Source organism: Pseudophryne corroboree, chromosome 3, assembly GCF_028390025.1.
Source record: "Pseudophryne corroboree isolate aPseCor3 chromosome 3, aPseCor3.hap2, whole genome shotgun sequence".
Lineage (NCBI taxonomy): Eukaryota > Metazoa > Chordata > Amphibia > Anura > Myobatrachidae > Pseudophryne > Pseudophryne corroboree.
The window spans coordinates 101,206,790-101,222,533 of NC_086446.1; the positions used below are offsets into that span (position 1 = coordinate 101,206,790).

General features: G+C 48.5%; 2 protein-coding genes across 5 annotated transcripts in view; one reads left to right on the top strand and one right to left on the bottom strand.

The window, feature by feature from the left end:
• Positions 1-10,569, bottom strand: part of LOC135054887 (zinc finger protein 12-like) — a 108,453-nt gene extending 97,884 nt beyond the window's left edge. Inside the window, exons 1-2 of one of the 4 annotated variants that reach the window (XM_063958338.1) lie at positions 10,078-10,569; positions 750-829 (exon numbers count right to left, since the gene is read on the bottom strand). Coding sequence is in view for 1 of the 4 variants with exons in the window: in XM_063958336.1 (XP_063814406.1) it covers positions 10,078-10,140 (63 nt within the window). In the remaining 3 variants the exon portion in view is untranslated. Of the gene's footprint in view, positions 1-749; positions 830-10,073 lie in introns of all 4 variants that reach the window. The other 3 variants (XM_063958339.1, XM_063958336.1, XM_063958337.1) reach the window with 3 other exon arrangements.
• Positions 10,311-15,744, top strand: part of LOC135057209 (uncharacterized) — a 284,086-nt gene continuing 278,652 nt past the window's right edge. The window contains 1 exon segment of the mRNA XM_063963101.1: positions 10,311-10,854. The gene's annotated coding sequence lies outside the window, so the exon portion shown is untranslated.

Consider the following 15,744-nt stretch of genomic DNA (forward strand, 5'->3'; position numbering starts at 1 on the left):
AAAATTTTACACACAGATTTTAAATAGCTTTTTTCCTGTTTCCTCTGGGTTCCATCAGCACCTCTTAAGACTGCAGTAGACGTGATCTAACAACACAAAAGAGGGTTTTAAAACACCCAAGCAATCAGAAAAAGGTTTACTTAAAGCTGTGTCTCCACCCTTTGTTGATAGATCAAAGTCTGTAAAGTCTATGAGTGTGTGAAAAACCGGACTGAGCCCCCAATTGTTAAAGCTGATTAACTTACAGGACAGAAAACGATACCTTTTTGTGGCCGGAGAGACTAACCAGCCACACGTGTAATGCCGGCTGCGGCACTGAAGGGGTTAACCCTCGTGCCCGGCGCCATGTTGCGGACAATAGGCGCTTGGCGTCACTGTTAAATGTACTTACGGCGCTGGGCGCAGACTGTTTAAAAATATGTTTAATGATGTGTCTTAACATGTCATATGTAGTGCTCTGTGCACAATTGCAGGAATGCATGTTTAAATGTATTTATATTAAGATGTGGTCACCTGTATATTTAAAGGAAAAATGCACTTACTATAGATGTCTGAATAATCATCTCCTGTCAGTAGAAAGTGGCATGCTAATGGCCCTGTCCTAGCAGAGAGGTGTGAATGACAATACCTTTTGATGTGTAAGTTCCTTAGAGAGGGATGTTACTGACGGGGGATCTCCTTATCCCATATGTAAAGTAGTTCTGGGCTTGGAACCTGTTTCATGTACCTGATTTAATTGATATACGAACCCTGAATGGCAGATGCAGGAAGGAAGACTGTTTGTTTGTGTTGCAGCCTTTCCTGTTGTAATCCCAAACACTGGGTTTGCCTGGAGATGTGAATGAGACAGAAACATTTGTATTTTGAAGCTATGTGATAAATTTATCAATAGTAAATGTTAATCTGATACCAAACGTTGTCTAGGTGACAGGAAGGAGGATATTGTTTTATTGCACTTATCTCCTTTTGAAATGTAATTTATTTACTTCTATTTTCTAAGATATCCTGATTGGATAGAAAGGGCTCAGGGAGGACATGACCCCCTGTTGTACTGTGTGGAAATTTGACATAAAAAGGAGGCCTGCGTGCCTCCAGAGTGTATTGTACTATCTTTATTCTGCTGGAACATCTTGCTGTATGCTGTTTCCCCTAGCAATAGGGAAGAGTTCTCTTTAGAACTATTGCAAATAAATACCATTTGCCTCAAGAAGACCGCGTCATCTTGTGACCTACAGGGTTATGCCAAACATAGCCCCATCCTCCGGCTGTCCAGGGAAGCACCTAACGTCTCCAAGTTCCGCCTTCCACCAGCTACCGGTAGCGGCCTAGTCAGGTGACTAGTGGGGATTCGTCAACACCACACAGGTGTGGTAACGCAGTGTGTCGGCACATACAGAGCACAACCGTGGTTTCAAACGCCACGGCAGGTTAGGAGTTTGGTGGTGGCAGCATAAACCCGCCCACAGCGCAGTGGGTAGAGTCAGTAACAGGCGGTTACTGACGGTAAGCGGGAATCCCCTATGTGGTCAGGTCCCGTGTGACCTAACCTTCCATTCTGTGCACAGTGGACAGGACGCGAGAGCGGTGAGTGCTTTCGTACGGTACCGTCCTGTCACACTTTTACACTAGAATTCAAGCCGCTGCGGCCGCTGGATGTGATCCTTAACCTACGTACTTTTTACCCAGTTAGCGTACACCTGCCCGTACCGTGTATGCTCTTTGCGTACACACGCCGCAAAGGACGTACAAAGTACACACTTTGCGTACACACACACCGACACGCTGTAAGCACAATGCAGCTACACGTGTGGCTGAAATACACTTTAAACCTTAGCAGGAAAGGGACACGACACCAATTGTATTTAAAATATGTTGGGATCCGACCCACCAACAGTTATTTACTAAAAGGTGGTTACAATAGTAATACAATCACAATAAAAGATACAGGCTACAATCAATGATACATACGTTTGTCTCGCCAGCGCCACCCAGTCCCGGTCCTCAGTCAATCAAGATAGATGACCTTCAGAGAATGTAACTGACCACCCAGGCAGCTTGGCTTTTATACATTTGTTCAAATCCTGATACAATAGAAACTGTAATCTCTTCACCTATAGGTCAAAGGGCTGGTCATTTACAGTACAGGAGGGGTCATAGGTCAGTTTGAATAGGTGGGCGATGCCTGGTCCAGGTGCACTTGGTCTCCACTAGGTTCCCGTCGAATATCAGAGTACAGTAAATACAGTGTAATATTAATATTCTGTTCCTGCGCATATCTATGCGCAGGAGCGTGCTATCTTCTGCAAACTGCTACCGGAATATTGCTCTTAAAATACCTTACAGCTGGATACCAAACACCACCTCCTAACCTAATGCTGTCCCCTCATATCCTGTAAAGGTGAATCCCTTTGTTGTTGTACCTTTTAAGCAAGTGTAACTCGCTGGTGTGGTGCATGTGGGCTATGTGTAAATCGTGCACTATGTGGATTAAATATGAAATGTATCTTTGTGGCTTTTCCATGCAAATACATATGCTACCGTAATTACTCATACCACGCGCTAATACGCACTACCGCGTGAGCGATTTTACGCAACTTGCGGGCATGTGCACGTACGGCAGAACAGGTACACGCACGGAGGCCATCTGTGTGGTGTTTGTACTTGATGCGTGTGACAAAAAATATTTTCGACTTCGACATAGGCAATGCATTGTACCACAAAAAATTCCCAGTGTACATGAGTACACCTGGCCAATAAAGCTGATTCTGATTTGATATACAACATTATTCCATATGCATTAAAAATATGCTGTGGTAATAAAGCCTCTTGCATGGTCAGTAATAATGGAGTGTCACACATGACTGCAAGGCATGTTGAGGATATAAAGCCAACTGCAATAACACTGGCTGAATGAGTCCTGTACATTATTACGATATCCTCCCCCTGCCTTTCTATATTTATTTGTATTAACTGGCCTGGTCTGCCACTGCTATGCAGATGATACACAATTGTACTTGTCCTTTGCTCCGGGCACTGATAACCCAATAGCAACCCTAAATGGCTGTCTAGCTGAGCTCCGGGAGTGGATGAATGCCAGTTGGCTGCGACTGAACCCGGATAAAACAGAGGTCCTTATTATAGGACCGCAACATCAAAGGACAAGAATGTAGCATAGCCAACCAACTGGACTTACACTCGGGGATTCAGAATTACAAACGTCTGATCGTGTGCGGAATCTTGGTGTTGTCCTGGATGGTGGCTTGACACTTAAACATCAGATATCAGCCACAATGAAATCCTCTTTCTTTCACTTGAGGAACATAGCCAGAATCAAGCACTTAATTCCCTCAGATGATCTGCCAAAAGTCATCCATGCATTTATATCATCTCGATTAGACTACTGTAATGCCCTCTACCTTGGTCTCCAAGCAAAAGAATTGCACCATTTACAGCTGGTGTAAAACACAGCTGCCAGGCTGTTAACCAACCAGCCCCGTTCTTGCCACATAACACCGATACTCTACTCCGTTCACTGACTGCCTGTAAAATGGCAAATTATCTTCAAGATTGGCTTACTGAGTTTCAAAGCATTACATGACCAGGGCCCAAGGTACCTGAAGCAGCTTCTGACCCCATACTGCCCCACTCGATTACTGCGATCTGTAGATGAAGACTTTTAGCAGTACCTAGAATCTCCCATAATTCATCTGGGGGGCGAGCTTTTAGTCATGCGGCTCCGACTCTATGGAACTCACTTCCCCGCACAGTGCGAGAGGCCCCAACTATAGAATCCTTCAAAAGTAGACTCAAGACTTTCCTGTTTACTCAAGCATTTCCATAATGTCCCTTTAGTATCTACATGCTTCTGTATTTTATGAAAAGCTATTCTGTACTTCATTATTTTCTGTACTATATAATGCTACAGTATGTATCTGTTAAGCGCCTTGAGTCCTATTGGAGAAAGAGCGCTATATAAATAAAATTATTATTATAAATAAGAATTTACTTACCGATAATTCTATTTCTCGTAGTCCGTAGTGGATGCTGGGGACTCCGTCAGGACCATGGGGAATAGCGGCTCCGCAGGAGACAGGGCACAAAAGTAAAAGCTTTAGGATCAGGTGGTGTGCACTGGCTCCTCCCCCTATGACCCTCCTCCAAGCCTCAGTTAGGATACTGTGCCCGGACGAGCGTACACAATAAGGAAGGATTTTGAATCCCGGGTAAGACTCATACCAGCCACACCAATCACACTGTACAACCTGTGATCTGAACCCAGTTAACAGCATGATAACAGCGGAGCCTCTGAAAAGATGGCTCACAACAATAATAACCCGATTTTTGTAACAATAACTATGTACAAGTATTGCAGACAATCCGCACTTGGGATGGGCGCCCAGCATCCACTACGGACTACGAGAAATAGAATTATCGGTAAGTAAATTCTTATTTTCTCTGACGTCCTAAGTGGATGCTGGGGACTCCGTCAGGACCATGGGGATTATACCAAAGCTCCCAAACGGGCGGGAGAGTGCGGATGACTCTGCAGCACCGAGTGAGAGAACTCCAGGTCCTCCTCAGCCAGGGTGTGCCCCTGACCAAGTAGCAGCTCGGCAAAGTTGTAAAGCCGAGACCCCTCGGGCAGCCGCCCAAGATGAGCCCACCTTCCTTGTGGAATGGGCATTTACATATTTTGGCTGTGGCAGGCCTGCCACAGAATGTGCAAGCTGAATTGTACTACACATCCAACTAGCAATCGTCTGCTTAGAAGCAAGAGCACCCAGTTTGTTGGGTGCATACAGGATAACAGCAAGTCAGTTTTCCTGACTCCAGCCGTCCTGGAAACCTATATTTCCAGGGCCCTGACAACATCTAGCAACTTGGAGTCCTCCAAGTCCCTAGTAGCCGCAGGTACCACAATAAGCTGGTTCAGGTGAAACGCTGACACCACCTTAGGGAGAAACTGGGGACGAGTCCGCAGCTCTGCCCTGTCCGAATGGACAATCAGATATGGGCTTTTGTGAGACAAAGCCGCCAATTCTGACACTCGCCTGGCCGAGGCCAGGGCCAACATCATGGTCACTTTCCATGTGAGATATTTCAAATCCACAGATTTGAGCGGTTTTAAACCAATGTGATTTGAGGAATCCCAGAACTACGTTGAGATCCCACAGTGCCACTGGAGGCACAAAAGGGGGTTGTATATGCAGTACTCCCTTGACAAACTTCTGGATTTCTTTCTGGAAGAAAATCGACAGGGCCGAAATTTGAACCTTAATGGACCCCAATTTGAGGCCCATAGACACTCCTGTTTGCAGGAAATGCAGGAATCGACCGAGTTGAAACTTCTTCGTGGGGCCTTCCTGGCCTTACACCACGCAACATATTTTCGCCACATGTGGTGATAATGTTGTGCGGTCACCTCCTTCCTGGCTTTGACCAGGGTAAGAATGACCTCTTCCGGAATGCCTTTTTCCCTTAGGATCCGGCGTTCAACCGCCATGCCGTCAAACGCAGCCGCGGTAAGTCTTGGAACAGACATGGTACTTGCTGAAGCAAGTCCCTTCTTAGCGGCAGAGGCCATGAGTCCTCTGTGAGCATCTCTTGAAGTTCCGGGTACCAAGTCCTTCTTGGCCAATCCGGAGCCATGAGTATAGTTCTTACTCCTCTACGTCTTATAATTCTCAGTACCTTAGGTATGAGAAGCAGAGGAGGGAACACATACACCGACTGGTACACCCACGGTGTTACCAGAACGTCCACAGCTATTGCCTGAGGGTCTCTTGACCTGGCGCAAAACCTGTCCAGTTTTTTGTTCAGGCGGGACGCCATCATGTCCACCTTTGGTCTTTCCCAACGGTTCACAATCATGTGGAAGACTTCCCGATGAAGTCCCCACTCTCCCGGGTGGAGGTCGTGCTGAGGAAGTCTGCTTCCCAGTTGTCCACTCCCGGAATGAACACTGCTGACAGTGCTATCACATGATTTTCCGCCCAGCGAAGAATCCTTGCAGTTTCTGCCATTGTCCTCCTGCTTCTTGTGCCGCCCTGTCTGTTTACGTGGGCGACTGCCGTGATGTTGTCCCACTGGATCAATACCGGCTGACCTTGAAGCAGAGGTCTTGCTAAGCTTAGAGCATTGTAAATTGCTCTTAGCTCCAGTATATTTATGTGGAGAGAAGTCTCCAGACTTGATCACACTCCCTGGAAATTTTTTCCTTGTGTGACTGCTCCCCAGCCTTTCAGGCTGGCATCCGTGGTCACCAGGACCCAGTCCTGAATGCCGAATCTGTGGCCCTTTAGTAGATGAGCACTCTGCAGCCACCACAGAAGAGACACCCTTGTCCTTGGAGACAGGGTTATCCGCTGATGCATCTGAAGATGCGATCCGGACCATTTTCCCAGCAGATCCCACTGAAAAGTTCTTGCGTGGAATCTGCCGAATGGAATCGTTTCGTAAGAAGCCACCAGTTTTCCCAGGACCCTTGTGCATTGATGCACTGACACTTGGCCTGGTTTTAGGAGGTTCCTGACTAGCTCGGATAACTCCCTGGCTTTCTCCTCCGGGAGAAACACCTTTTTCTGGACTGTGTCCAGAATCATCCCTAGGAACAGCAGACGTGTCGTCGGAGACAGCTGCGATTTTGGAATATTTAGAATCCACCCGTGCTGTCGTAGAACTACTTGAGATAGTGCTACTCCGACCTCCAACTGTTCTCTGGACCTTGCCCTTATCAGGAGATCGTCCAAGTAAGGGATAATTAAGACGCCTTTTCTTTGAAGAAGAATCATCATTTCGGCCATTACCTTGGTAAAGACCCGGGGTGCCGTGGACAATCCAAACGGCAGCGTCTGAAACTGATAGTGACAGTTTTGTACCACGAACCTGAGGTACCCTTGGTGAGAAGGGCAAATTGGGACATGGAGGTAAGCATCCTTGATGTCCAGGGACACCATATAGTCCCCTTCTTCCTGGTTCGCTATCACTGCTCTGAGTGACTCCATCTTGATTTGAACCTTTGTATGTAAGTGTTCAAATATTTCAGATTTAGAATAGGTCTCACCGAGCCGTCTGGCTTCAGTACCACAATATAGTGTGGAATAATACCCCTTTCCTTGTTGTAGGAGGGGTACTTTGATTATCACCTGCTGGGAATACAGCTTGTGAATTGTTTCCAATACTGCCTCCCTGTCGGAGGGAGACGTTGGTAAAGCAAACTTCAGGAACCTGCGAGGGGGAGACGTCTCGAATTTCCAATCTGTACCCCTGGGATACTACTTGTAGGATCCAGGGGTCCACTTGCGAGTAAGCCCACTGCGTGCTGAAACTCTTGAGACGACCCCCCACCGCACCTGTTTGTACGGCCCCAGCGTCATGCTGAGGACTTGGCAGAAGCGGTGGAAGGCTTCTGTTCCTGGGAATGGGCTGCCTGCTGCAGTCTTCTTCCCTTATGGGGACGAAAGGACTGAGGCTGAAAAGACGATGTCTTTTTCTGCTGAGATGTGACTTGGGGTAAAAAGGTGGATTTTCCAGCTGTTGCCGTGGCCACCAGATCCGATGGACCGACCCCAAATAACTCCTCCCCTTTATACGGCAATACTTCCATGTGCCGTTTGGAATCTGCATCACCTGACCACTGTCGTGTCCATAAACATCTTCTGGCAGATATGGACATCGCACTTACTCTTGATGCCAGAGTGCAAATATCCCTCTGTGCATCTCGCATATATAGAAATGCATCCTTTAAATGCTCTATAGTCAATAAAATACTGTCCCTGTCAAGGGTATCAATATTTCCAGTCAGGGAATCCGACCAAGCCACCCCAGCGCTGCCCATCCAGGCTGAGGCGATCGCTGGTCGCAGTATAACACCAGTATGTGTGTATATACTTTTTAGGATATTTTCCAGCCTCCTATCAGTTGGCTCCTTGAGGGCGGCCGTATCTGGAGACGGTAACGCCACTTGTTTTGATAAGCGTGTGAGCGCCTTATCCACCCTAAGGGGTGTTTCCCAACGCGCCATAACTTCTGGCGGGAAAGGGTATACCGCCAATAATTTTCTATCGGGGGAAACCCACGCATCATCACACACTTCATTTAATTTATCTGATTCAGGAAAAACCACATGTAGTTTTTTCACACTCCACATAATACCCTTTTTTGTGGTACTTGTAGTATCAGAAATATGTAACATCTCCTTCATTGCCCTTAACAAGTAACGTGTGGCCCTAAAGGAAAATACGTTTGTTTCTTCACCGTCGACACTGGAGTCAGTGTCCGTGTCGACCGACTGAGGTAAAAGGACGTTTTAACGCCCCTGACGGTGTTTGAGACGCCTGGACAGGTACTAATTGGTTTGCCGGCCGTCTCATGTCGTCAACCGACCTTGCAGCGTGTTGACATTATCACGTAATTCCTTAAATAAGCCATCCATTCCGGTGTCGACTCCCTAGAGAGTGACATCACCATTACAGGCAATTGCTCCGCCTCCTCACCAACATCGTCCTCATACATGTCGACACACACGTACCGACACACAGCACACACACAGGGAATGCTCTGATAGAGGACAGGACCCCACTAGCCCTTTGGGGAGACAGAGGGAGAGTTTGCCAGCACACACCAAAAACGCTATAATTATACAGGGACAACCTTTATATAAGTGTTTTTCCCTTATAGCATTTTAATATATATATATATACATATCGCCAAATAAGTGCCCCCCCTCTCTGTTTTAACCCTGTTTCTGTAGTGCAGTGCAGGGGAGAGCCTGGGAGCCTTCCCACCAGCATTTCTGTGAGGGAAAATGGCGCTGTGTGCTGAGGAGAATAGGCCCCGCCCCCTTTTCGGCGGGCTTCTTCTCCCGTTTTTCTGAGACCTGGCAGGGGTTAAATACATCCATATAGCCCCCAGGGGCTATATGTGATGTATTTTTAGCCAGAATAAGGTACTATCATTGCTGCCCAGGGCGCCCCCCCCAGCGCCCTGCACCCTCAGTGACCGCTGCTATGAAGTGTGCTGACAACAATGGCGCACAGCTGCAGTGCTGTGCGCTACCTTATGAAGACTGAAAAGTCTTCTGCCGCCGGTTTCTGGACCTCTTCACTTTTCGGCATCTGCAAGGGGGTCGGCGGCGCGGCTCCGGGACGAACCCCAGGGTGAGACCTGTGTTCCGACTCCCTCTGGAGCTAATGGTGTCCAGTAGCCTAAGAAGCCAATCCATCCTGCACGCAGGTGAGTTCACTTCTCTCCCCTAAGTCCCTCGATGCAGTGAGCCTGTTGCCAGCAGGACTCACTGAAAATAAAAAACCTAACAAAACTTTTACTCTAAGCAGCTCTTTAGGAGAGCCACCTAGATTGCACCCTGCTCGGCCGGGCACAAAAATCTAACTGAGGCTTGGAGGAGGGTCATAGGGGGAGGAGCCAGTGCACACCACCTGATCCTAAAGCTTTTACTTTTGTGCCCTGTCTCCTGCGGAGCCGCTATTCCCCATGGTCCTGACGGAGTCCCCAGCATCCACTTAGGACGTCAGAGAAATCACATTTATATTAGCACCATTAGGAAAATAAAAGGAACACTATGGATGGGAGCCATTGATACCCCTTTCACACTGACAAATATTTCCGGGGTTATTGCACATGAACGCGCATCAACCCGGGAATTTGCTCAGTATGAAAGGGTACAGGAACAATATCCCGGGGCGAGCGTCCCGCCATTTCATCCCAGGTCTCGACCAGGGTTGAATCCAGGATCGTCCCGGGATGCAGTGCAGTGTGAACGGGTAAGCCGGGTCAAGGCAACCCGGCACCCGTTCTCTGCATAGTAGGAGGCGGTGCTTGGAGATAACCGGTAGCATCAGCGGTGACGTCACCAACCCAGCAATATGCCGAGTTGGGCCGCAAGTCTGAAGGGGTCTCAAGCCGGCTCGCACCTGGGAAGCACCCGTGTACACATTCCCGTGTGCGACCCGGCTATTGTCAGTGTGAAAGGGGTATAACCTGACAACCTGCAGGGTGATTTGGGATGCCCTACCATCTCTATAATGCAATATATTATTCTGTATGACCATCACCTACTGTATGTCTTCCCCCTTTCCTGCTCTTCTCAATCCGCAGCTTAGTAGGTACAGCCGCCCCCATCCATGTCTCACCCTGTGCTGCCTCTGGTTGATTCTATATCGGAATGGGAGAAGGGACCTTCTGACGTACCTAGGGGAGGAGACCCGTCACCAGGGGGAGGAGCTACGGCCGAACAAGGTACCCGAAAAGTACCCTCGCGGGCAACTGTCCCGCTGGTGTAGCTCCTCCCCCTTGTGTCGTGGCTCCTTCCCCTGACGGAAAAGGTCCCTTAGGCCACTTGGATCTAGCCTCAACCGTCTCTTCTACATGACCACACAGTGGCGTTAAGGCAGCAGCTAGTGGCTGACGGACGAGTCTTGCTTGCCATGATTCGAATTGTTACTTGGATTCACGTAACAGTCTCCACCCACCCATTTTCGTTGCTGGACGTTATCCCTTAACAAAGATGTCCGCACGCCGCACAGCTGCCCGGTCTATTCCCATAACAAAAGTAGTGACACCAGGGACGCTTGGCACCTGCGCAGTAGCAGCGGTGCGTCAATGCGCATGTGCATAGACAGTGACGGACGGTTTTGCGCTTGCATAGCAGCAGCCAGACGCCTCTATGTACGCATGCGCGTCTGGCTGCCTGTTACTGTAGGTACTGTACTCCACGTTTCCCGTGATGCCCCGGGTTTCTTAGCCAGTGGCATGTCATCATCATAGCGCCTGCTACGTAATGGTGGCTGAGTGTGGGGAGAAGGAGTAGGGAGCACTCCTCTGAACAGCTTGTGGGTGAGGAGCTCAGTCTGTATGTTGTGCATCTGTGTGACTCCCTCCAGGGCTGCTGCATGGTGCTGCTGGGGATATCTTCTTGTATGGGCACCTCACTAGTATATACTCAACACCACTCTATGGCTCAGGTTATGTGCAAGCACTATGCAAAGTTGTAATGGATTATCCCTACTAGTGCTGTCTGCATCATTATACACTGTATATATTAAATACCACACGCCTGCGTTTACTTCCAAAGTTTGATATAGACCAGTTACCAAGTATGTGATAGTCTCTTTGTGGTTATCATAGTGTGGGTACTGCCACAAGTTGAATGCAGTGCATACTAACATACAAAATAAAGAATAGAAGTTGGAAATCTGGAGTGTGCTGATCAGTCTGCTGTATAATTTGTGCAGAAATTTAGATTTAATTGAATGTATATTTCTCTAACGTCCTAGTGGATGCTGGGGACTCCGTCAGGACCATGGGGAATAGCGGCTCCGCAGGAGACAGGGCACAAAAAGTAAGCTTTTAGGATCACATGGTGTGTACTGGCTCCTCCCCCTATGACCCTCCTCCAAGCCTCAGTTAGGTTTTTGTGCCCGTCCGAGCAGGGTGCAATCTAGGTGGCTCTCATAAAGAGCTGCTTAGAAAAAGTTTTTTAGGTTTCTTATTTTCAGTGAGTCCTGCTGGCAACAGGCTCACTGCTACGAGGGACTTAGGGGAGAGAAGTGAACTCACCTGCGTGCTGGATGGATTTGCTTCTTAGGCTACTGGACACCATTAGCTCCAGAGGGATCGAACACAGGCCCAGCCATGGAGTCCGGTCCCGGAGCCGTGCCGCCGACCCCCCTTGCAGATGCCGAAGTTGAAGAGGTCCAGAGGTCCGGAAACAGGCGGCAGAAGACTTTCAGTCTTCATAAGGTAGCGCACAGCACTGCAGCTGTGCGCCATTGTTGTCGGCACACTTCACACCAGCGGTCACTGAGGGTGCAGGGCGCTGGGGGGGGGCGCCCTGGGCAGCAATGTATAATACCTTTTTCTATGGCTAAAATACATCACATATAGCCCTTGAGGCTATATGGATGTATTTAACCCCTGCCATATATCGCAAACTCCGGGAGAAGAGCCCGCCGTTTTAGGGGGCGGGGCCTATTCTCCTCAGCACACAGCGCCATTTTCCTGCTCAGCTCCGCTGTGAGGAAGGCTCCCAGGACTCTCCCCTGCACTGCACTACAGAAACAGGGTAAAACAGAGAAGGGGGGCATATTTTGGCGATATTTATATATATATTAAGCGCATATAACAGAAACAACACCTTTTAGGGTTGTTTATATACATTTTTATAGCGCTTTGGTGTGTGCTGGCAAACTCTCCCTCTGTCTCCCAAAAGGGCTAGTGGGGTCCTGTCTTCGATAAGAGCATTCCCTGTGTGTCTGCTGTGTGTCGGTACGTGTGTGTCGACATGTATGAGGACGATGTTGGTGTGGAGGCGGAGCAATTGCCGGTAATGGTGATGTCACCCCCTAGGGAGTCGACACCGGAATGGATGGCTTTAATTATGGAATTACGTGATAATGTTAGCACGCTGCAAAAGTCAGTTGACGACATGAGACGGCCGGAAAACCAGTTAGTACCTGTCCAGGCGTCTCAGGCACCATCAGGGGCTGTAAAACGTCCCTTACCTCAGTCAGTCGACACAGGTACCGACACAGATGAATCTAGTGTCGACGGTGAAGAAATAAACGTATTTTCCAATAGGGCCACACGTTATATGATCACGGCAATGAAGGAGGCTTTGCATATCTCTGATACTGCAGGTACCTCAAAGGGGGGTATTATGTGGGGTGTGAAAAAACTACCTGTAGCTTTTCCAGAATCAGAGGAATTGAATGACGTGTGTGATGAAGCGTGGGTTAACCCCGATAGAAAACTGCTAATTTCAAAGAAGTTATTGGCATTATACCCTTTCCCACCAGAGGTTAGGGCGCGCTGGGAAACACCCCCTAGGGTGGATAAGGCGCTCACACGCTTATCAAAACAAGTGGCGTTACCGTCTCCTGATACGGCCGCCCTCAAGGATCCAGCTGATAGGAGGCTGGAAACTACCCTGAAGAGTATATACACACATACTGGTGTTATACTGCGACCAGCAATAGCCTCAGCCTGGATGTGCAGTGCTGGGGTGGTGTGGTCGGATTCCCTGACTGAAAATATTGATACCCTGGATAGGGACAGTATTTTATTGACTATAGAGCAATTAAAGGATGCTTTTCTTTATATGCGAGATGCTCAGAGGGATATTTGCACTCTGGCATCGAGAGTAAGTGCGATGTCCATATCTGCCAGAAGAAGTTTATGGACGCGACAGTGGTCAGGTGATGCGGATTCCAAACGGCATATGGAAGTATTGCCGTATAAAGGAGAGGAATTATTTGGGGTCGGTCTATCGGATCTGGTGGCCACGGCAACAGCCGGAAAATCCACTTTTTTACCTCAGGTCACCTCCCAACAGAAAAAGACACCGTCTTTTCAGCCGCAGTCCTTTCGTTCCTATAAGAACAAGCGGGCAAAAGGACAGTCATATTTGCCCAGAGGCAAAGGAAGGGGTAAGAGGTTGCAGCAAGCAACTACTTCCCACGAACAGAAGCCCTCCCCGGCTTCTACAAAGCCCTCAGCATGACGCTGGGGCTGTGCAAGCGGACTCAGGGGCGGTCGACTAAAGATTTTCAGCACACAGTGGGCGCGCTCACAGGTGGACTCTTGGATCCTGCAGGTAGTATTTCAGGGTTACAAGTTGGAATTCGAAAAGTCTCCCCCTCGCCGGTTCCTAAAGTCTGCTTTACCAACGTCTCCCTCAGAAAGGGCGACGGTATTGGAAGCCATTCACAAGCTGTATTCTCAGCAGGTGATAGTCAAGGTACCCCTCCTACAACAGGGAAAGGGGTATTATTCCACACTATTTGTGGTACCGAAGCCGGACGGTTCGGTAAGACCTATTCTAAATCTGAAATCCTTGAACCTGTACATACAGAAATTCAAGTTCAAGATGGAGTCACTCAGAGCAGTGATAGCGAATCTGGAAGAAGGGGACTTCATGGTGTCCCTGGACATAAAAGATGCTTATCTGCATGTCCCAATTTACCCTTCACACCAAGGGTATCTCAGGTTCGTGATACAAAACTGTCATTATCAGTTTCAAACGCTGCCGTTTGGTTTGTCCACGGCACCTCGGGTCTTTACCAAGGTAATGGCCGAAATGATGGTTCTTCTACGAAGAAAAGGCGTATTAATTATCCCTTACTTGGACGATCTCCTGATAAGGGCAAGGTCCAGAGAACAGCTGGAAGTCGGAGTAGCACTAACCCAAGTAGTGCTTCAACAACACGGGTGGATTCTTAATCTTCCAAAATCTCAATTGACCCCGACGACACGTCTGCTGTTCCTGGGAATGATTCTGGACACTGTTCAGAAAAAGGTGTTTCTCCCGGAGGAGAAAGCAAGGGAGTTATCCGAACTTGTCAGGAACCTCCTAAAACCAGGAAATGTGTCAGTACATCAATGCACAAGAGTCCTGGGAAAGATGGTGGCTTCTTACGAAGCAATTCCATTCGGCAGATTCCACGCACGAATATTTCAGTGGGATCTGCTGGACAAATGGTCCGGATCGCATCTGCACATGCATCAGCGGATAACACTGTCACCAAGAACAAGGGTGTCTCTTCTGTGGTGGTTGCAGAGTGCCCATCTGTTAGAGGGCCGCAGATTCGGCATACAGGACTGGGTCCTGGTGACTACGGATGCCAGCCTACGAGGCTGGGGAGCAGTCACACAGGGAAGAAACTTCCAGGGCGTGTGGTCAAACCTGGAGACGTCTCTTCACATAAATATACTGGAGCTAAGAGCGATTTACAATGCTCTAAGCCTGGCAAAACCGCTGCTTCAGGGTCAGCCGGTGTTGATCCAGTCGGACAACATCACGGCAGTCGCCCACGTAAACAGACAGGGCGGCACGAGAAGCAGAAGAGCAATGACAGAAGCTGCAAGGATTCTTCGCTGGGCGGAAAATCATGTCATAGCACTGTCAGCAGTGTTCATTCCGGGAGTGGACAACTGGGAAGCAGACTTCCTCAGCAGACACGACCTCCACCCGGGAGAGTGGGGACTTCATCCAGAAGTCTTCCACATGATTGTGAACCGTTGGGAAAAACCAAAGGTGGACATGATGGCGTCCCGCCTCAACAAGAAACTGGACAGATATTGCACCAGGTCAAGAGACCCTCAGGCAATAGCTGTGGACGCTCTGGTAACAAAAAAGGGCATTCCAGAGGAAGTTATTCCTACCTTGATTAAAGCCAGGAAGGAAGTGACCGCACAACATTATCACCGCATTTGGAGAAAATATGTTGCGTGGTGTGAGGCCAAGAAGGCCCCAACGGAGGAATTTCAATTGGGTCGATTCCTACATTTCCTGCAGGCAGGATTGTCTATGGGCCTCAAATTGGGGTCTATTAAGGTTCAAATTTCGGCCTTATCGATTTTCTTCCAGAAAGAATTGGCTTCAGTGCCTGAAGTACAAACCTTTGTCAAAGGTGTACTACATATACAGCCCCCGATTGTGCCTCCAGTGGCACCGTGGGATCTCAACGTAGTTTTGGATTTTCTCAAATCCCATTGGTTTGAGCCGCTCAAATCGGTAGATTTGAAGTATCTTACATGGAAAGTAACCATGCTACTGGCCCTGGCTTCAGCCAGGAGAGTATCAGAGTTGGCGGCTTTATCGTACAAAAGCCCATATCTGATTTTCCATTCGGACAGGGCAGAACTGCGGACGCGTCCTCAGTTTCTGCCTAAGGTGGTTTCGACTTTTCACTTGAACCAGCCTATTGTGGTGCCTGCGGCTACTAG